The 22038-nt window shown below is 37.9% G+C and overlaps 2 protein-coding genes across 2 annotated transcripts in view; one reads left to right on the top strand and one right to left on the bottom strand.

Moving 5' to 3' along the window:
• The window catches only part of LOC139471808 (actin filament-associated protein 1-like 1), a 127648-nt gene extending 112066 nt beyond the window's left edge, over positions 1-15582 (bottom strand). The window contains exon 1 of the mRNA XM_071254301.1: positions 15412-15582. Within this exon, the coding sequence (XP_071110402.1) occupies positions 15412-15427 (16 nt within the window). The 5' untranslated portion in view covers positions 15428-15582. The remainder of the gene's footprint in view (positions 1-15411) is intronic.
• Positions 15583-18177: 2595 nt separating this feature from the next.
• LOC139471603 (protein ELYS-like) overlaps positions 18178-22038 on the top strand; it is a 49706-nt gene continuing 45845 nt past the window's right edge. Inside the window, exons 1-3 of the mRNA XM_071253982.1 lie at positions 18178-18269; positions 19399-19553; positions 21256-21512. Of these exons, the coding sequence (XP_071110083.1) occupies positions 19439-19553; positions 21256-21512 (372 nt within the window). The 5' untranslated portion in view covers positions 18178-18269; positions 19399-19438. The remainder of the gene's footprint in view (positions 18270-19398; positions 19554-21255; positions 21513-22038) is intronic.

The following is a 22038-nucleotide window of genomic DNA, read 5'->3' as shown; positions in this document are numbered from 1 at the left end:
GTTTCTTGCTTGATGATAGAGAACATGGCATTTTGTTCTTTCAGATGCTGGTCCATAACAGGGTACAATTTCATTCTGTTTTACCACCTTCACCAGGTGCAACCATGGGAAATAATCAGGTTGCACCACCAAAATATTGGCTGCACCATTTTATCATAAATTGAAACACTGAATTTTCAGTTATTTTGAATATCAAATAAATCTAAAGAGAAAATAAACTTGAGAATGTGTTTCAGAATTTATTTTAGGTAAATCTGTACATGGCTTTACACATCATGCTATCCAGTAAACAACAATAAATAGAAGTTTTAAAGTGTCTGTTTGTTGTGGTTGTAACCTCATGAGTGACTGTTCTGTTGGTAAATGTGAAGAATTAGTTCTGCAAGTTCACTGCATTCAGACCACCTGTGTATTTCACTATTTTCATTAACTTTTATTTCCTGGATTCGAAAAGACTTGCAGCCAGTTCTAAGAATTCAGTTTTCCACTTGTGGGGGGAAATGTTACCGGCACTGGGTGCATCCTGGCAACTTAAGTAGCCTGCACTAGCAATGTGTTACCTGCAGTGCACCTTGGACATGAATACCCCACTCAGACACAGTATACTGACTCCGAGCTGACCAGTCCTTGTTTTAGCCCCTTTATGCTGAGCGCCAGACAGGGTAACAACAAGTACCATCTTTTAAGGGAGATGGAGAGAGAGTAGAGAGAGGTAGTGGGAAAGAGAGAGTGAGAGGAGAGAGAGAGAGAGAGAGAGAGAGAGAGAGAGAGAGAGAGAGAGAGAGGGAGAGAGAGATGGAGGGAGGGGATTTTTAACTAAAAGCATAGGCAGTCTAGTTATCTAGTTACAGCAGGAGAGGAAAGGTTCTTTTGAAGATAAAAATTACAATTACTTTAAAGAAATGTTTTCATAGACTAAGTGTTGGTCTAGTTTGTATCTCCCACTTAAAATCACAACCCGAAACAAATTCACTCAAACCACATTCCCTGCTCTACTTCTCATCAAAGAATGATTCCTTTTCAAACCAGCCTGACCCAGATATTGATAACGATATCCTTCTCTTCATCCCCATCCTGTGATGCCCCATCACTCTCAATACCTGTGGACAGGTAACTGTTCTGTTGCCTACAGGTGAATGTCATCATATTTCGGAACAAAGAGAGGGATGCTGGCCCTAACTTGCTGGAGTATTTATTTACCATAATATGGGTAAACAGAGCAAATTAAATTTACCCCCTGGTTCATTGGTCCAAGTCAGCAGTGGTAGCAAAACAAATATTCTTTGTATGCACAAGATTATACCACTCACTAGAGTGAGACTGGCACAAGTCCTGTATATAGTCCAGGCCAAAGTGACCCGTTCCCAAGGTATTCAATCATGTCCAGAGACTAGCAGGAATTAATAAACAGTAAACTTCAGACACATGAAATCCCAAGTCCAGTAAAATTTTGTTTGGTCATATAATTTCAGTTAATGAAAGTCCATATGAAAACATTAATTGTACAAAAAAATATTGCAAAGAGCCAAGTTCGGCTGGTATACACTCAAATGTCCTTGGCACAGACTGATCAATTTTGGAAGTTTTCCATATAAACATCACCAAAAGCTGAAATAGTTTTGCCACTGTCAGTATGCAAAGCAAGCATGTTCACTCCGTTAGTTGATATTGATGGCGCGTGGGGGCTGGGATTCTTTCAGTCGAGTAAGTTCAGTCAATATAGCAATACCAAAATCTCCTCGAGTATGCCAAAGACAACTTTTGGCTTGTAGACTCAGGAGATTTTGGATTTTGGCAAAGACTGCTGTAATGCTTCTGAATTTAAAAACTATTTAAACCAAACACAGAAAACAAAAATATTCCAAGTTTTGACAAACAGTCCAAACCTATTTCATGACAAGGCTTCCTGAAACCATGACGATCTTCCCCAGCTGTCATTGAACCAGATGCGATAACGATAGTCACAATAGCAATCATTACATAAGGTATGATACAGCACCCTCTAGGCTGATGATGAAGGTGACATCAAAGTCACAACCTTCACCTGGCTGGTCCCTTTAATGGACATTCATTGAGCAGACGTCAACTACTCTATGTCAATATCCAGCTGACCACTGGTCAGAAGCAGACGCCACCTTGTGGAGCAGACAACAGTTGGACCACGGTATCAGAGACTTACACAGTGTATCCATAAACATGCTAAAGACTAGTCTCAGAAGTAAGCATGCAACCATGGCAACAAATGCATTTACTGACCAGAAAACAGCAAGAAAATGTCCTTATAACAAAATTCTGTATATTTTCCATGGTTACCATAAATATAATTCATAATGATTATTATCACCATACTGTACCATTTGTACAAAATTATTCAGTTGTGAGGGTACATCACCATCTGACATTCAAAGACTCATAATTAGATAGATAACATTTCCCAGAAGACTAATGTTATTTCGAATAAACATGGAAGGACATGCTGAAACCATTCCCCAGGCAACTAAATGTGTTTGAGGAAATGGCCGTCTGACAGCTATTGGTCTCAAATGGGCAATGAAACAAGTGGCTGCCCATTATTCTATTGATTCAAAGATCAGAAGTCCCAGTGTTTGCCATCTTTGTGCAGAGATGCACCCCAAGACCATACATGCCATGGTAATTCATCAACTAGGAAGCCTATCCTCTTCCATTGTCTGATAAGTACAAGACCCTCCATGAGAAATATGACAGAATGTATGAAATTGACGGAGCACTGCCCTGACTTACAGAGACATAACTGGTCTCTGATGAACACCAAGCCTCTCACAACAACAGCGGCAACAGGGGGAAGATTAGTCCTGCACCATGACCGTGGAATATATTTATTTTATGAAAAAATAATAATCTAGAAATGCATACAAAAGCAAGTCTAGCCAGCTCAAGCTAGCTCTATTCATAGGGAATTTTTTATATTTTTAGAGTCAAGAAGGATATTGTGTAATATAAGATTTCAGAGACTAAATGTTTGTCTAGGGGAAGATATTCACATCCTTCCACAACAATATTTTGAAATAATATTTCATGTTTGGTTATCTGTGATGCAAGTGATTGAATCAACTCCAACTTGTCAATTTGAATAAACTGTTCCATTAACTCAAATGGCAAACATGAATAATAATTGAGGGCATCTAACTGAAAAGGCATCCAGGGAACATTTGGACAATTTTCAACCCCAAAGACCAACATCTACCATCAACTCGGACATGTGACGAACCACAAAACACAGCTGTGACCTTTCTCAACCTGCCAGCTCTTCAAGTAAACAGGTGGAACCTAAAGCTGTGAACAGGTTTACAAGTCAATTACATCAACATTATCTTATCTGTGTGTAAACATATGCTCTGGAGTGACTGCATGACAACAACATTTGCCCTGTGTCCTGAGTCCTGTGGTTGGGTTGCTGCCGGGAGATGTGCTTCTTCCTATCAGATCTGGGGGGCAAGGGTGGCCCAGTTGTCTAAGGCGCAGCGATTCGCTGTGCAGAATTGCGTCCCTTGGGCACGCCAGAAACCTCTGATTGTGGGTTCGAATCCAGGTTCGGCCCGATTATGTTTCTAGGTTTGTCAGCACCATACCCTTGCTCGTGGGTTTCACCGAAGTGGTAAATGTCTGAGACCTGCATCACTTCGGGCTTTCCTCCCACATTAAGCTGACACGCCGTGATATAACTGGAATACTGTTAAAAGCGGCGTTAAACCCAACTCACTCACTCACTCCTATCAGATGTATGTTCAGGGCTGATAGAGCCACATACAAAGCGTGTATTGATACTAATGTTGTTCCAATTGATTGATTTAATAGATATCTTTGTTTCAGTTTCCAAAATAAAGTCTCTTAAATTAAGTATAACTTGTATTAAGACTGTGCTTTGAATTAGTGTGTCTGTTCTCATTCGTGACTGATCATTAAACACTAATCAATTACTGTATAATCAATCCTGATATTTTAACCATTTCCCACCACTAATTGATACAATAAGGGAATATCGATACAAGTGGAACACTTAATATAATTTCAGCTAAATATTTTGTTTAGATTTAAACAAAAACAATTCTTGACACAAATCCAAGCTTAAGACAAATTATTCACAAACCTAAATCCAATGTGTAGGTATGTCTATACATATATTTATTGATCCAACAGAATTCATAATTTACAGCAACTTCAGCTACAACAGCAAAGTAAAACCACAACGGCAACAACAGTCATAACAGCAATGTAAGCTACAACAGCAAGATCAGTCATAACAGCAATGTAAGCTACATCAGCAACATCACCTACAACAACTTAATCTTCAACAGCAATGTCAGCTACATCAGCAACGTAAAACCACAACAGCAACAACAGTCATAACAGCAATGTCAGCTACAACAGCAACAGTCATAACAGCAATGTAAGCTACATCAGCAACATCACCTACAACATCTTAATCTACAACAGCAATGTCAGCTACAACAGCAACGTAAAACCACAACAGCAACAACAGTCATAACAGCAATGTAAGCTACATCAGCAACATCACCTACAACAACTTAAGCTACAACAGCAATGTCAGCTACAACAGCAACATCAGCAACATTGGCTGCAACAGCAGTGTAAGCTGCTACAACAGCAGTGTAAGCTGCTACAACAGCAGTGTAAGCTACATCAACATCAGCTTCAACAATTTAAGCTACAACAACATGCAATATCAGCAATGTCAGCAACGTCAGCACATTTTGTAAGGAGAATGATGTAATGACACCTGAAAGGCACCACATGTTCAGCCAAACATAACTGAAACCTCCAACAAAGACATCCAGTACCTCCAGCATTATTTGCGTTCTTTGTATATCAGATCCAGGTATGTACCTCGTCAACTTCCTCATAGAATAAACCCCAAGGTCATACCTCTTTACTCAGTAAACACAAGATTATTATTGAGCTAATAATATTTATCAAAGCATGTAGAACATCTTTATTCTGCTAAGACGCCATAATATTTCTCATCTTCTAACACCTACAGTAGGATATACCCTGACACGGGGCAAAGGTTGCAGCGAAGGTCAAGTGATTTCAAACACTGTGAAAGTTTTCTCCAGTGCTCCCAGGCCCTTTTAAAGATAAAGAAACTCTTGTTTTTTAGGGTACCAGACATTTTTTTTCCCATCATGACAACGATCATGCTCTGAAAGCAAACAAACAATTCCATATAAATTGAAAAGGAGCCCCAGTGAGATGGCAGGTTTCCTGGGGAAAATCTAGACTTGCTTCATTTATGGCTCTAACATTACAGAAAGGGCTGGGCGGAAGGGAAAATAATATGGTTCAGAGACTGTGAGACAGACTAGACAACCCTCCCAAATGAGGACATAATACATTTTGCATGTTTCCCTCAAGTAGACAGCTTATCTGGAGCTCTGATAGCAAAATTACATAACCAAATTCAATCCTGAATTATCATGTTAATAATCCCCGGTATTCCTAAGCTCAAGATGCTGTCATTGTTGATAAACATGATTGTTCTTCAGTTGAACTCTGCCGCTCACGTCTGTTATCAACATGACAAAGAAACCCAAGTCTCCCATCCACTGGACTTCGCCACCACAAGGACATTGTGTGAAGCCAAAGAAATGACTTGATAACAACATGGTGAGCTGGATCACTCCAGATTTGTGACAGAACACACAAACATGATTGCTATTGATTTACGTCCAGGTGATCATCATCACAAAGAAACCCAAGTCTCCCATCCACTGGACTTCGCCACCACAAGGATATTGTGTGAAGCCAAAGAAATGGCTTGATAACAACATGGTGAGCTGGATCACTCCAGATATGTGACAGAACACACAAACATGATAGCTATTGATTTACATCCAGGTGATCATCATCACAAAGAAACCCAAGGCTCCCATCCACTGGACTTCGCCACCACAAGGACATTGTGTGAAGCCAAAGAAATGGCTTGATAACAACATGGTGAGCTGGATCACTCCAGATTTGTGACAGAACACACTAACATGATTGCTATTGATTTACGTCTAGGTGATCTGACTGTCTACTTCACAGCTTATTTAACACAGGAGTAAATTTCAGTCCTTCAGGATGTACATGAACCACGCTGGTTGCACTGAACCAATATTTGTTTAACTTTATATCTTATACGCAGTTGATGCCGTGTGCTGTCTTATACACAGCCTGGATTACTGCAGGTTGGGTTTGTTGCTGTTTTGAACAACATTTCAGTTAGGCCATTCAAAACTGACTTAACAGGTAGGGAAGATTTTGTTTTGTTTTTTTTAGTCATTTGGTCAAAAATTTATGAAAATGACTGCCTGAAGTACCATGTAACCTCCCTTGACCATGTCCTGTGCAGCTTGGTGAGTGAGTGAGTATGGTTTTGTGCCGCTTTTAGCAATATTCCAGCAATACCATGGCAGGGGACAACAGATATGGGATTCACACATTGTAACCATGTCGGGAATCGAACCCGGGTCTTCAACATGACCGAACGCTTTAACCACTAGTGCAGCTTGGAAATAGTAAGAAACTGATTGGAGGCAATGATGACCCAAGCTCAATGTCCTCCGACAAATCTTACACACTCTGAATGGCAAGGTTTGTGCAAAAACTAGGAACCTGTTACAAAAATGAAATTGTATGTTAAAAAAAGTTTCTTAACAGTGCTCATAAATTAAAACAAATATATGGGATGGGGACATTCACAGTGGCAGAGGATCTGGAGAAACAGGAAATTTATTTTCATTTTGATATAAGGAGGTGAGTCAGAATTGTGAAGGAGGACACCCAAAAGGGATGCAGGAATCATGAAACCAATGAGAACGTGTATGGTGCAGACAAACCATGACATCGTCAGGTGGAACCTGGGATTTGAACCCATGACCATGAGATCCTGCCAGCTGACTGAACACTGGAGTTTGAACAGTGACCACTTCAGCCATCAGGTAATGTCATGTTGCTGGGGAGCCCTTGTGGTTAAACAATGGCTCATCGGGCGAAGACTGGGTTTGATTCCCATATGGGTACAATCTGCGAGGCCCTGTTTGGTGTCCACCGTCACCATTTGACTGTTACTTAAAATAATTAAACCAAACACTCATTCACTTATTCTGTATTCAGGGATTTATTCAGGATTTTAAACGGTGTGGCAGACAAACTGGGAAACACTTGGGAAACATCAAGTTATTTTCATAGATTTAAGTGTACGTTAACAAAGCAATAATACAAAACGAAGCATAAAGCATCTTCTTTTCTGTTGATACTGTTATCAGTGAGATACAAGTTACCTCTACAGAGCCATAAAATTAGTTCTTACTTAAATATATCACCATAAATTGGGATATTTAATTCAAATTTGGGATTTTTTAATGACATTTGGTGCAGACTTGAATATCAACCTCTTAATCCCTGGTATTCCAGTCAATCAATCTTGTTCACTTGTCATGAGGGGTAACAAGTATAAGTAATGGTCCACTTATTTCAACGCATGACTGGTTGGGGAAAGTGCTTCATAATCATGTTTTCATCAGATGTTTATTTAAAATCATTTTTACTAATCCAATATCTAATCCCACATACATCCCTGGACATTCAACCATCAGGCATTTTCCAATACTATTTCAAACGATCGATGATGAAGTCCCCACTGATTCCAAACACGAACAAATACTCATAATTTTCAATCAAATCAGCTGAACACAATAACTGTGCATGTTAACTTATAAACATGTTCCCTAACCACTACAACCAACTGATACATGTTCCCTAACAACTATAAACAACGGATACATGTTCCCTAACCACTACAACCAACTGATACATGTTCCCTAACAACTACTAACAACTGATTCATGTTCCCTAACCACAAACTGATACATGTTCCCTAACCACTACAAACAACTGATACATGTTCCCTCACCACCACAAACAACTGATACATGTCCCTAACCACAAACAGCTGATATATGTCCCCTAGCCACTATAAACAACTGATAAATGTTCCCTTACCACAAACAACTGAAACTTGTCCCCTAACCACAAACAGCTGATAAACAGGTCCCCTAACCACAACAAACAACTGATACATGTTCCCTAACCACTACAAACAACTGAAACTTGTCCCCTAACCACAAACAGCTGATACAGGTCCCCTAACCACAACAAACAACTGATACATGTCCCCTAACCACTACAAACAAATGATACATGTTCCCTAACCTCTACAAACAACTGATACATGTTCCCTAACCACAACAAACATCTGATACACATTCCCTACCACTGTACAAGTCACAGGTCATCTTATAGTGCAAGTGTCAAAAAAAATTCTTGTTTAAATGTCATGCCCGACTTGTGTGCTGTGTGTGTACCATCTGTATACGTACTGCATCCGGACTGGGACTTAATGAAAGGAAGTATTGCTTCAACAAAGTCCACGAGGCACCAGAGCCAAATTAGGCCCTATCACGACTCATATCAGCCATACTGATTCACCAACAGCTAAGTTCAACTGCAGCGCATAAAAAAATCCAAATGGGTTCCAGTGACCCCCGTATACTTGCAAACCGCAGCCGTGACGTTCCCAATTTATTAAGTTCATTCAGATGCAAGCACATGGATGCTTAATCAATGTGCTAATGTGTTGTGTTTGTTTGCAGGCTGAGACGGTTACCACTTTGTGATGTACTTGTGTGTGTACATGAGCATACACTGACATCGGTCTTGGGACCTAGGATCTCTCAAGTCACAACACAGTTAATGATAAGTGTGCCAAACACAAACCTGAATATGATGTGACACTATATGCCTTAGATTCCTTCAGGGTGGTATATATTTGAATTCAGTTGCAGTGAAATAGTTTCAGAATCTGTTGTTAATGGGTTCAGACAGGAGTGAAGAGGACATTTGTGGAAAAATTATAAAATTTTATAGCATGTTTTTCAATAAGGATAAGAATTTATTGGATGAACAGCTTCTTTATTACAATTAAGAGTGACGTTTCGGTGCAGGTTCTAACACCATTATCAAGCAAGTGATAAACAGAGTATGGTTGACAAGTACTAGTATATATACAGGTTGGAGGAATGTTCATACAGGAGAGTAGAAATCAGATGTACCGTATTTGACGTAATATGCGCCCCGCTCTAATAAGCGCCCACGGCAATATTTGCTAATATTGGCTAGTGAACAATCCCAATTAGCACCCCTTCCGATTGATCAATGAACACTTATTTATTCGTGTATAATATGCACTCGTGTGCACCCTTAATTATGGGCAATTAAATTCTGGAAAATATATCTGTCGTGTATAATACACACAGTCTTTTCTTTTGTATCTTTTCACCACAAATCACAAAATTTACGATCTTTCAACTCTGTATTTTTTTCTCACCAAAATCATATTCTTATAAGAGCCCACTATTTCTAAATTTGAGAGCGCCCTGGGTGCTTATTACGTCGAATACGGTAGTTATACTGGATCCTTACTTAGAACTCCAATTTCTAAATGCCCATCAAAGAAGTGTGTTTTTCAGCATAAACAGGAATTTATGGTTATGATGTAATAGAGGCATTTTTTCGGTTTGACTAATATCTAAAATGGTATCCTGAAGGAAAGTAGCATTTCATCATTTTTCGGGGCTGTTATTATCTGTTATGACTGTTATTAGCCAGGGTAAACTAGTCTGTCTCCCAGACCCTAGAGAATGAATTAAGAAAGGAATCCAACGCAGGACTCGAATGATTTAGGAAGTCTAGACTGCCTCAGCTCCAGCTGAAATAACGCATTCTTCTGCGCTCCGATTGGACTATATCTTTTTTACTGACGGCATATAGTTTTAAATGAGATGACAACATTTCTGGGACTAAATGGTGACAATCATTTCAAGTTAGAGACGTTTTAGTCTGCTAGCCTGTGAAGAAATGAAGAGTGTGCTGAGAGGTGAGCAGAATTCAGGCTTTTCCTTGGGCATATGTAAGTGCTGTAACTATCCAGACAAGGCTTAAATTCTACCTCCTATGGTTACAGAACAGACAAATGGCATAAGGACATTTTCATAATTTTATCATCTTTAATGGGACATTCTTCTCCATCATTACCAAATTTGAACAAAATAAGTTGGAAATTTTGGATGATCATCAATGTCCCCAGAGAATAAAAATGGAACCAAATGCAGGAGGTCTGCAGGAGGTCTGCTGAAGGTCTGCTGAAGGTCTCCTGCTGGACGTATTTTGACCTAACCTACTTTTTTCAAATTAAACCATTGGCCCATCCCTAACCTATACTATTATTACTCCACAAACTAAACCAAACCTTTAAAGTGCAACGTTTAAACCCAGAAGTTTGTCTCTCTTTCACAGCTGATGTCATAGTCCCACACCTCGGCCATTCCCACACTCCTGGAGTTGGTTAAGTGTCTCAATTGAATTACTCAACACTGGTGATCAATACTTGCACAATAACTTGTGACAACACCAGGCTCAATACAGATATTGACTGAGAACTATATCGGCAATTGTTTGCCCTCATGGTCGATCAACTGATTGAGGAAAAGATCTAAGCGCAGTAAACTATCAATTCTGCATTATGTCACATTTCATGATGTATTTGTGGTCGAAACATTTTTCCTGCAAACCTTTAAGTGTTTCTGAATGTCCTCAATCTTGAATAAACTGGCTGCTAACCTCTCCTGCGTTCTTTTTCTGGTATTTTAATCCACTAAGTGAAAGTCAGACAGAGTTTGAGGATGCTAAGATCGATTTGAATACTTGGGTCAACAATCTCATTAAAATCAGATCTTACTTTTCGCTACTGCTAAACAAAAATCTGAGGACATCCCAGTACGGGTCACGTCTGAACGACCTTTCACGAATTTTGACCAACCAATGAAATGACTGACAAGAAATCGACATTAGCCAATCAGAAGGCAGCTTTCTCGAGCTTTAAAACACTAGTTTCAAACTGGCGACTATGCTTCGAAACATATTTTGACGTATTCTCGATTAAAAAAATTAAAACTGATAAGAAGAACATTCTGGAATGACTTATAGATGGCCTAGATTGTATGGATATAATCATAAAACCTGTAACTGTCGTTCGGAATACCCCGTGTTAAATATTTCGTGGTTGCATGATTAGAAAACACATTACGACTGTCACTTTCATGACCTGTTTGGATGAAAGCTCGTTCTGACGTGACCCTTAATGTGATGTCCTCAGATCTTTGTTTCGCATAGCAAGAAGTAAGATCTGACTTTAATGAGATTGATGGGTCTAGAAACGGATTACTTGTGATGATTTTATTAAAATAGGGCCTGATGTCCAATATTTATGATTGCACAAAAACGTAAGTGCATATGTTTTTGGAGAGGTCAATGCCTGGCCCCAGCAGGCAATATTCAGCACAGTCTGATATGGAAGTCGCATTGTCTTTCAGTATCAAAATTAACATCAGAATAACGTGTGCAGACGAAACAAATCCAATAATACTCTAAATCGCTATCAAAGTTTAATGTGTTTCTAAGCACAGTATCTGAACACTAAGTCACGAAGGTCAAGAGACTTGTTTGTCAAAATACATCAATTTATTGATTATGATGATGATAATCAATATCACAGAAAATGATGATCACCTTAGAATCTGCAGACCATTCATGGAAATATGAAAAAATACATGAGATTAATGATATGTATCAATTTATCAATATTTTTTTCATACATTAAGAAATCACACACCGTAACTTTGTTTTGAAATAGGACCTTTTGATACAGTAACCTCAGTTCAAAATTCTCTTCTCGTCTCACAATGCATCAAGCTTATCCTACCCAACCCAAAATACCACCTATTTCCTCAAATCCCACACACCACATCCGCATAACCCCATACCCATAAAGATCCAGGTTAGAATGCACAGGTCTTCAGCAACCCATGCTTGTGGTAACAGGCCACTAACGAGATCGGATTGTCAGACTCGCTGACTTGGTTGATGTCATCTTATCCCATGTGTAGATCGATGCTCATGATGTCAATCGCTGGACTATCCGGCCCAGATCGTCATAGAGATGGAATATTGCTGAGTGTGGAATTAAACAACAAACACCCTCGACCCTAACCACACAGCATCTTATATCAGTATTCATAAACCTGAAGTCTTGAAGCCTGAAACTTCTTCTCTGCTAGCTCGACTGTCGTGAAGTGATATAATCTGCTGTAGAACACAGCCTGCGATAAGTGGGATACATCTCCTATAGCTGTTTCACTGCTTCTATTTCTTCACCTCTGACCTACTTGGAGCCGCCATGTTTTTATAACGCCTTGAGTTCTACTACACTTCCTGAAATCTTGAAATACTTGCTGACATGTGATTGTGGTTTTAGAGAGGAAAAAGACATCCCTTTCGCAAATGCGTTTACATATCTGGGTACAAAATGGAAAAGCTGAACTGATTAAAACAACTTTAAGATCTTGAGATTATTTTTTTAGCAGATTGTTTTTTTTTTAATATTTAATGAAGTGAAAAACAAAATCATTTTAGACATGTTAGAAGGATGATATTTATTTTTTTACGATATCATCCAATTTAGTTTTATTAGAGCATATGTAACGATCGCCTTTAATTTAATGATGTTCTAAGGTAACTGAATTCACATTTAAAAAGGATTCACTGTATACCCCAGTTCCTGTACCAAACAATATGGGGAGATTGTAATGTAAGTAGCCTTCAAGGTTTGGGAAAAAATACCTGAGGATCTAATCGTTACTCCCACAAAGAATAACAGATTAGCTAACTGACAAAAGGAAAATAAATACAGTCTTGTTCATGTTATTTGACGGCAAACTCACGTAGCAAATATTCACTAATCTTTAAAGGAATTTTCTTCCTGGTTTTTTTTTTTATCACTACCTGCAGAACATGTTGTGTTGGAGACCGACGAGGAAGACACACACACAACATGGACATGTGGAAGTCCTAAAACAATGGGAAAAGAAAAAACATATTTGAACAAGCTCATTCACACACTGAGTACATATTCTCTTCTTCTTGTGGTCAGATGCAGTTTGTCAATGAGTTGCAAGTGTGATCCTAGACGTATACAGAGACCATATATCAACTCGGCAGTAACAACTTGACAAATGACAATTAAGATGACAATTTGGTGAAAGAAAAGACAAAAAGGTTAAACTTTTCATCAGAAATAAGCAAATACCTTGAAAAGTTTTTTGTAAGAAAATAAATCATTATAACCATTAACAAATTTGACTTAATCCCAAAACTTGAAAATACCTGAATACTGTATTCTCTAAATGTTAAGCCTGATCAGTAACTATAGACAGTTTTATATAGATGGAATATATCACGATAGAGAGACTGTAAAGCTTTGGAGAAAAAAACACATGTCGACCAGGATCAACACTCTTCCTGAATAGTTAATGCTGAATGGTTAACACAAACATATTTTCTCTCATACAAAGAGATCTCTGGTTACCATTGCTGATCCATGCCCAACAGAAGATCAAATAATTCCATATCAACTGGACAAGTTGGTCAACCAAAATGGAGAAGATAATCCTGCCATTGCTGTAAATGTACTCGGTGAGGAAATAAAACTACTCCCTGTCGTGTCCGTGCCAAGGATAGATCACCCAGGGCAATTATTTTGTGTGACCAACCGGACAACAGAGTTCCCCTCTTGAATAATGACAATACCTCCCTCGTTCTACATAATGGGAGAGTTTGTGTGGAGATCTTTAAGATAAGTCCTGCACGGTTAGAGAAAGTTAATTAGTGTTGTGAGGATATTAGAACTAATAGACAAACGTGACAAATAAAATATTTTGTTATATCAGACTGGTAAGTCCACTGAACTTCAGGAAAAATACATTTCAGAAGCAACGTTGATGCATTGCTTGTTCAAGTATACTGTCTCTCTTTTTTTATTGAACAAAGTTTCTTCTCAAAGGGTGACTTCTAATGTGTTTAACACAGATATTTAAGATGTTGGGTGTAGTGAATTAAATGCTTATCTGGTCTGGGTTAATTTGTCTAAATACACAGGTGAATTGAAGACGAATTACTCGGGGCAACATGACTTGAAAAATATTCTAAAAGGAAACAGAAATATTATGGGAAAGTATAATTTGGAAGTAATTCAATGTGTGCTTGGATGATAACGAAACGGTAGCAATAACTGTTCCTCTTTTAAGGCAATAGAAAATGTTTAAACTGTATAGAAAATTAATAGGTTTGTATCACAGAAATATGGCAATGGACATAAAAGACTACAACAAACTACCTGTATTTGTCACATGTTATCAACACGTCGGCTGAAATGTACATGACTTAATCCTATGTCAAGTAATAAGTCAAGAGAGGGCCCTCTGAGTGGTACTCTCTTGTCCAATATTACTATTTCTGTGGAATATTCGTTAAAATCAAATAAATATACCAATAAATATACACAGCATTGTAAAATATAAGTTCAGATATTTTCAACATAATCTTATTATCCCATTGTATTTGTTCTTTCTTTTCATTCCACTCAAAAAGTCAGGCTTGTATCAGTCCACGCATTAATTACCTCATTCAAAGACTAACACTTTCTTAATTACATATGTCTGTAAATAGACGCACTACCCTTTTCATTACCGACTATTTCTATTTAGCTTTTATTAACAAAACTTATATATTCATAGAAAATTAGAAATGTACTACACTGAAATGACAGCTGGACAGCCAAATTCATCATCCTCAATGCTTACACTACTAAAATTAACACTGAGGCTTGTTCACGATCCACGACCAATGTGCGATGTAGAACTATTGTCTACAGATAGGGTTTTCTATAGCTTTAAAGTAACTGTTTGTATTGGATAAACAGTCCGCCATTATCAGCTGTTCAGATATACCTACAAAAGTTGTACAAATAGACTGCACACATTCATTATAACATCTCAGAAATCAAAATTATATTACGGAACTTCTTAAGAACTTTATAAATTCATTCATATAGCCTTAATAAATTCTGACATATATTTTGCTTTTAGAATAAGCAAATGATGTCCTTTCTATCTATCTTGCCGACAAGTTAGCAGGATCGTTGTTACATCCGAATGTGTAATTTCGGTGACAACACATGCCACACACCGTTCACCCTCAACGAGATCATCTCTGCTCTGGTATGGCCAATCGCTTTATGTTGTGTCAAATTTCAACCACCTGTTAAACATGATTATCTTTGTTTAAAAGACAAACTAACTTGAAAAACTGCAGTTCAAGAAAGCACACCTTGATATTTGGGATCAAGGATTACCTGATTGCGGGCAGGTGAACCAGTTGTCGAACGATCGATATAAAAATAAAGTGACATCTTACCTTCCAGATTATCCATTTTGTTCCCGAGTTTTAGTATAATCCTCAGCTGTCTCTATCCTCATAATGACAAATGTCAACAAAATATTCCATCAATTCTGTGTAGAAATATGTATTCCATTCTTTCACATCAAGCGACAAGTTGATCACAATGACTACACACGAACAGGTTCCCTACAGAAATGAGGTCGCTAGCATGCTTGTGTGTTGCCTCTGAAGCTATTCTGGGCCGTTACTTATAAAACTGGGATTCACATATGGAACGAGGATATCCCCGAGAACATGATTAGTATGGGCAGAGTTATGTCCCTTGTTAAAGCCTCTGCATTTGCGAAATGCAGAAAGGATTCTTTACAAGAAAGTTAATATCTTCACCACAGGCATATAACGTGGATATCGCTTTCCATTGCGTTATTTTTACGTTAAATGATATATTTTACTTCACAAAATAACGGATATCGGGGCGATCATCGAACCGTCTATCAGAAATTCAGAAAATTAACACCATACGTAAGGGCAAACACGTCATCATTGAGAACTTTGTTTGTAACTTAAGTATTTGTCCCTTGTTAAATCAAACTTAGCCTCTGTATTTGTGGTCTGTCTCGATCGATATTCCTTACTCATATAGTAAATCTTGGATTGTCTAAAATGAAAGAATGGTTAAAGACAAATTATTTCAAACATAGCGTTAAGAAGTATGCAACTCATCTGAGGGTCAATATCATCAACTTATATTTAGATTTTCTATTGTATGAAACTTACTCCAACTTTCCCGTGAGGGCATCTCAGAACCTATTGGAACTGTCGCGAATTACAAAAGGAAGATGGCAGAATATCCCATTGGTTGCGGGAGAATGTGACTCATATTGTACCTCTCATTGAATTTCATTATATTTTCTTCTTTTTTTTCCGATAAAACTAGTTAACAATTATCATTGTACTTGACCAAACGTGACTTAATACCGTTAACTGTTTTCACAGAAGGAAATCAACCAAAAAACAACCCAAACTCTTCACAGGAATAAATAACAAATTGAAATCGTCTTTCGACATCTCGCTGCTGTCATATTTGAAACATTAAATTTATATTTATGTTCTAATTATGGATATACCTGGAAATAATATATCATAATGATGTCAGAGTATGATAAATGCGTTTTATTTGGAGCATATATTCTAGTACAAGGTTTATTGTTTAGGATTTATTTGAGAAATAAACGAAATTGCAAGAGAGTAACTCTTAGGGTCTTCCAGTTACGAAACACGAACTGCATGTTGGCACGAAGCAAGAAAACATAAACTTAATGGAAAACAACTTATGGTTTATTGCATATATACGCAAAACAACAGAACTTGTTAGCCATAAAGTACAAGTACGTTTTCTTACTTACTCACCAACTTATAGAATGCCAATCAAACAGTTTGCATGTGTGTATTGTACCCCAATTAAGCAGAGTACTCAATAATGACGAGTTAATTGATGGGCCATGTCTAACAATATACAGAGTGTTCAGTTTACAGGAGCACTCCTTCATGGATGTGACAATTATATACCCTCACCCGGCATACTAATTTGGTTTAACTGGTACCAATCAGGAGAAAGACAAGAACTCGGCCATCAACACTTTGTGACGACGACGTCCACGGAGACGGACCCGAACTTTATTATTTACGAAACGTTTTCCATGTGCAAATTGACCGACTTCGTGAACATTGCAAATCTTTGTAACTATGTAATTAAAAAACAATGCTTTTAAATAATGTATGCCAAAGAGTTTCACGGTAAATACACAAGCAGCATCTTTTTAAAATAAGCTCGAGGGCCAATATATAGTATAAACTGATATTTATTCTCAATTCTCAATATCACGGCGGGGAAGCCCATTTCTGGTGTCCCCCGCCGTGATATTGCTGGAATATTGCTCAAGGCGGCGTAAAACCATTCTCACTCACTATTCTCAATTGCCTGTCATCGTATTTCAATTGCGAAGATCGATTCTCGTGATGTCAATCACTAGATTGTCTGATCCAGACTGGACTATTTACAGACTGCGTTCACATAACTGGAATATTGCCGAGTACGGCGTTTAAAAAATAATAAAGACATGACAACCACTGCTTGTGGCTACTGTAGTGCATTAAAAAAAACTGACTGACTTAATTCATTGATGGTTGGGTAATTTATGTAAATGGAATCTGCTTGGAAAGATCAAATGGTATAGGAAATGTATAAAAAAGCAATACATATGTAGTACGTGTAAAACATGGAGGAAAACTGTGGCATCTTTAGTTGAATCTGTTATGTTTTCGAATTTCTAAGCAATTACTGCATCAGAACAAATGAGTGTTTTTAAGAACATATTGGACAAGATAGTACCTTCTCGATAACAGGAAATGAATGAAACAAATTTGTTGTTGACTAATTACAAAGATATTCATTTATATAATATAGAATCTAATTGGTTTTGGTTTTGAGGTCAGTAGTGTGGTGTAGACTGCGTTTCTAGTCTTGATATCGCTCCATTTTATGAACTTCGAGGTCTAAGGATAGATCTACTGATAACAAAGGAAGGAAATAATAATAAAGACTGTCCGTTGAGAAAAACAAGAAGAAACATTTTAGATAGTGATTGTGTGAGCTCTCAGATTCCACTCGGCATATTCCGCCACCTACGGACGAGCCGAGTGTGGTTGAAGGAAATGGTATTTATCAACTTCCTGTGCAAACGCCTGCGCAGAAGTCGAAAACTGCACGTGTGTGAAAAGATGGCGGTACTTTGAAAACATTGCGGTTTAGTTATGGTTGATCATCAATTATTCTGATCATATTTATTGTACAGGATTTGCATTTATTGAAGGTACGTCTACGAGGCATAATCTATCTATGCAAACTCCTACTTATGGTTTGTGTACACGCTATGACAAGAGAAATGTCGTCTGTCTGTTGATAACGAAGCGAGTTTCTCCGATGGAGTGATGCCGGTGTACTACTAAGTCTGTGAATATCTATGGAAGAAAAACATAGGACGTATTAATGTTGTAGGGGCCCTGTTGCATTTTGTTGTAATAAATGGTTACATAGTATTTGAAATGGTTACTGCACTATCTGAATACTTTTTATTTGCCATTAGACGCTTATGTGAGGTCTTCGATATTTTAACTGAACTGAATCAATAGTGGAATGTGAATTATAATGGCACAATACATTTGTCATGACTGTACACTAACATGTCCCGACTGTAGCACAGCTTGGGTCATGTTTCATTCTGAAAATGAGGCATACGTGTTTATAGGCATCCAAAATATCCATCACAATTTAAACTAAATGACAGTAGCTAAAGTGGGATATGTTATTGCTAGATACCTGACAGTAATCAAAAACAGGTTACATTTACAGATTATCTGATTAAGAAAAACATGTTTTTGCACCCACCTGTTCTAGTCTTCAGAGTAGGGGAAGTAACTGGAATTATTATGCAGTGTAAGTTATAATTGTTTGGAGGGGGGTTAGGGGTCTGTTGTTGCAACTTCCCACCCGTCCAAATATTAGATAAAAAGTAAATGGATATGTTACTTGATCATTATTAAGATTCACTCTCATAATCAGTAAAATTGAACCATATCCCTTCATGAATTGAAATCGTTAAGCACCTCACATGAATTAATCCTAACCAAAAATAGAATGTTTACACTGTCAGCATGGTCAAACCATGTCAAATAATTTATTTTGTTATTGTTTTACTGAATATAATAAATAATACATCAACTGCTTACTTGTTATTGCATTCGCGAATAAATACTCATAATCGTTGCTATATTCGTGATACTATAATATTTGCCTCATATTGTATTTGATGCAGCCCTACTCGTATTGATAGTAGATCATTTTCTTTTTAAATCTTCCCCATGTTGAAATAAATGATCGTGATAACTAACCTCATTATAGCCAACATGAACAATTAACACTTTCGTTCCTTTTAATTACAGAACTCCAATGCTTTCAGGGTGCAGCCCTTGATCAACTGACATGAGAAATCTGCTGACTCCTAGCAATGTCTCCGCACTGCAGCCATTCCAACCAGGAACTCAAAATGCTTTAGAGAAAGTGGAAATTGCCGGCATCCATGCCGGTACAAGCAAAAGTATGCAATAATTATTGTGTTCATGTTAATTAATCATGTTAATGTCTGAAGAAAATGATTCTTTGATGTAACAGTAAGAAATGGCAGGGATTCTGATGATTTACCTCAGGCCCTCCTATCTGTTTGAATGGATAGAAACATTATTTGAATTAATGTAAGCAGTATCGTGTGTATAGCTACGAAGTGCAAAGGAATAGTTTTAAATGTGATGTAAATTCAGTAACTATCATTGTAACAACGGTTCTCATTGGAATCACCACACAGCCACCATTGCAACCGACCACTGTCGGTCATATCCATTAAATTCCACATTTTGAGGTCTTCCCAAGCAAAGAGAGGTGACTGACTGTAAAAGTCCAGTTTCCACCCTTGTCGAACTAGGCTGAAATTTCGGGGCTCAATCGTAGCACCACCAGTTACGCCCCTTCTATCTCCCTGATTTGGACCAATCAAATTCCACCTCTCACATCTCTTGCATTTGCTTCAAACGAAATGGTGGTGCCCAGTCAAGATGATCTGATCAAACTGATTATAAAAAAACATTTTATGGTGAGAAATTAAAGTAGTTTATCTAGTCATGATTCCACAAGAATGTTTGGAAGTGAGAATTATTTGTTTCAAATTTTGTTATTCTAGGATTCATATTTGTGTGTTTGAAGTGCATGTTAAAGTATTAGCAATTTGAGTGCAAAATTTGAAAGAAAATCTTCAGAATAATGAAAAATTGTTTCTTGATTGATAAAAAATGGCAAATTCCTCTATTTTTCTGCAGTTCTGTGGAAAGTTACAAATAAACAAATAAAAAAAAACGTATGACAAATACCCGGGATTCTTTCAACTCCTTGTCCATGGTCATGGGTGACAAATAATGAATGATGTCATCACTGAAGTAACTTTTTTAGATTGACAAATCATTCAGTCACAGTTTTCTCTTTTTCTTTAGGATATTTCACTTTGGTTCCAGACTAAGTCAGTCTTTAACCTCAAAGCAAAGCAAAATGTTATTTCCTTGCACTAAATATAGATGGGAATCCCTGATGATCAACAAGATAACAGACAGCTGACTTCATTCGAAATTTTTTTTAATTCGTGTTTTGTTCAATATCAAAGATTCATAAGGTACTTTATTTGCTGGTCCAGAGTGACTGACAGTCACATAATTTATCGATCAAAGCCTAATGTTACCAGTTAATCTGGTAATTACCGATAAAGGGGAACTCTAATCTTACAGGTATTATGGCACAGTCAATAGTACATGATAATTTGTATTGTAAGTCCATGTCATTCAAAGAATATTTCTGGCTACTAGTGTTTTAAACGTAGAATATTTGTATTTTTACTTTGCATACAATTGCCAGTTGCTGAGGGTATGATGTAAATCCTGCTGGGGTCCATGTAGGTAGCAAAGGTACTGTAAGTCCCCATGGTCCCCAGTATGCTGGTCTGCCTTCAGTTGCTGACAATCTATAGCCCGTTTTTATATTGTGTCGTCTGTTATAATCTGATTATTTTATTGTTCAAAAACTAGTTTTACAATTATAATCTGTGATATTTTGCTAGTTGTTATACTGTCCTTCGACGACAGGTCTTAAGATAGTATATAAATGCAAACTTGCTCAAGTCACGATATGGCTGAAACAATGCCGATGTGACTTTAAATATTAACTCCCACTCACACACATGATAATTTGCCTTCTTCCAGATGGAAAAGCAACATGGATGTACCATGGACCATCCCTTGAAGTAATTTCAACCAACACTCGAGACAGACTGGCTTCCTGGCAGTTTGGGGCTGTGTTGAAAGATGTGGGTACGTTCATTACGAGTGTGAAGGAGCTCAGCCATGAAGGGAGGCTCAAGCTGGTGGTGGGCCTGCACACGTTCTCAGGACAGGGGATGGTGTGTTTGCTGGACGTTGCTACATCACAAGTGGTCAAGGCTGTGGAACTGCCGTACAAGGTGAGACAAGACGTGTGGGCAAACCACAATATAGTTGGTATTTGTCTCAAACTCATGTCAAGTGACATTTATTTCAATCGTGTAATCTAAGGTAATAATGGTTGGTTGTTACGTTCAGAATTGCGTCCCTTTGGCGCGCCAGATACCTATGATCGTGGGTTCGAATCATGGTTTGCCCTGATAATGTTTCTAGGTTTGTCAGCACCATACTGTGCTCGTGAGTTTCACCAAAGTGGTAAACGCCTGAGATCTGCATCACTTCAGGCTTTCCTCCAATCATAAGCCGACACGCCATGATATAACCGGAATACTGTTCAAAGTGGTGTTAAACCTAACTCACTTGCTCTTATGTTCAGATTACATTCAACTTTAGTGACAAGTTCAATTCGGGTTAGGTTGAATGTTTCAAGATCACTAGAATCCAATGCTTCTGATTGGTGTCTGAAAGGAGATTGGTTGGTCACAATGTCAGCTAAATTGGTAAGAACTTGGATGTTCGTGAAACTGTTCACCTCAAACCAGCGGG

The sequence above is a fragment of the Haliotis cracherodii genome, unplaced genomic scaffold (assembly GCF_022045235.1).
Source record: "Haliotis cracherodii isolate W230 unplaced genomic scaffold, xgHalCrac1.p SCAF_23, whole genome shotgun sequence".
NCBI lineage: Eukaryota > Metazoa > Mollusca > Gastropoda > Lepetellida > Haliotidae > Haliotis > Haliotis cracherodii.
This window is presented reverse-complemented; position numbering and strand designations above follow the sequence as displayed.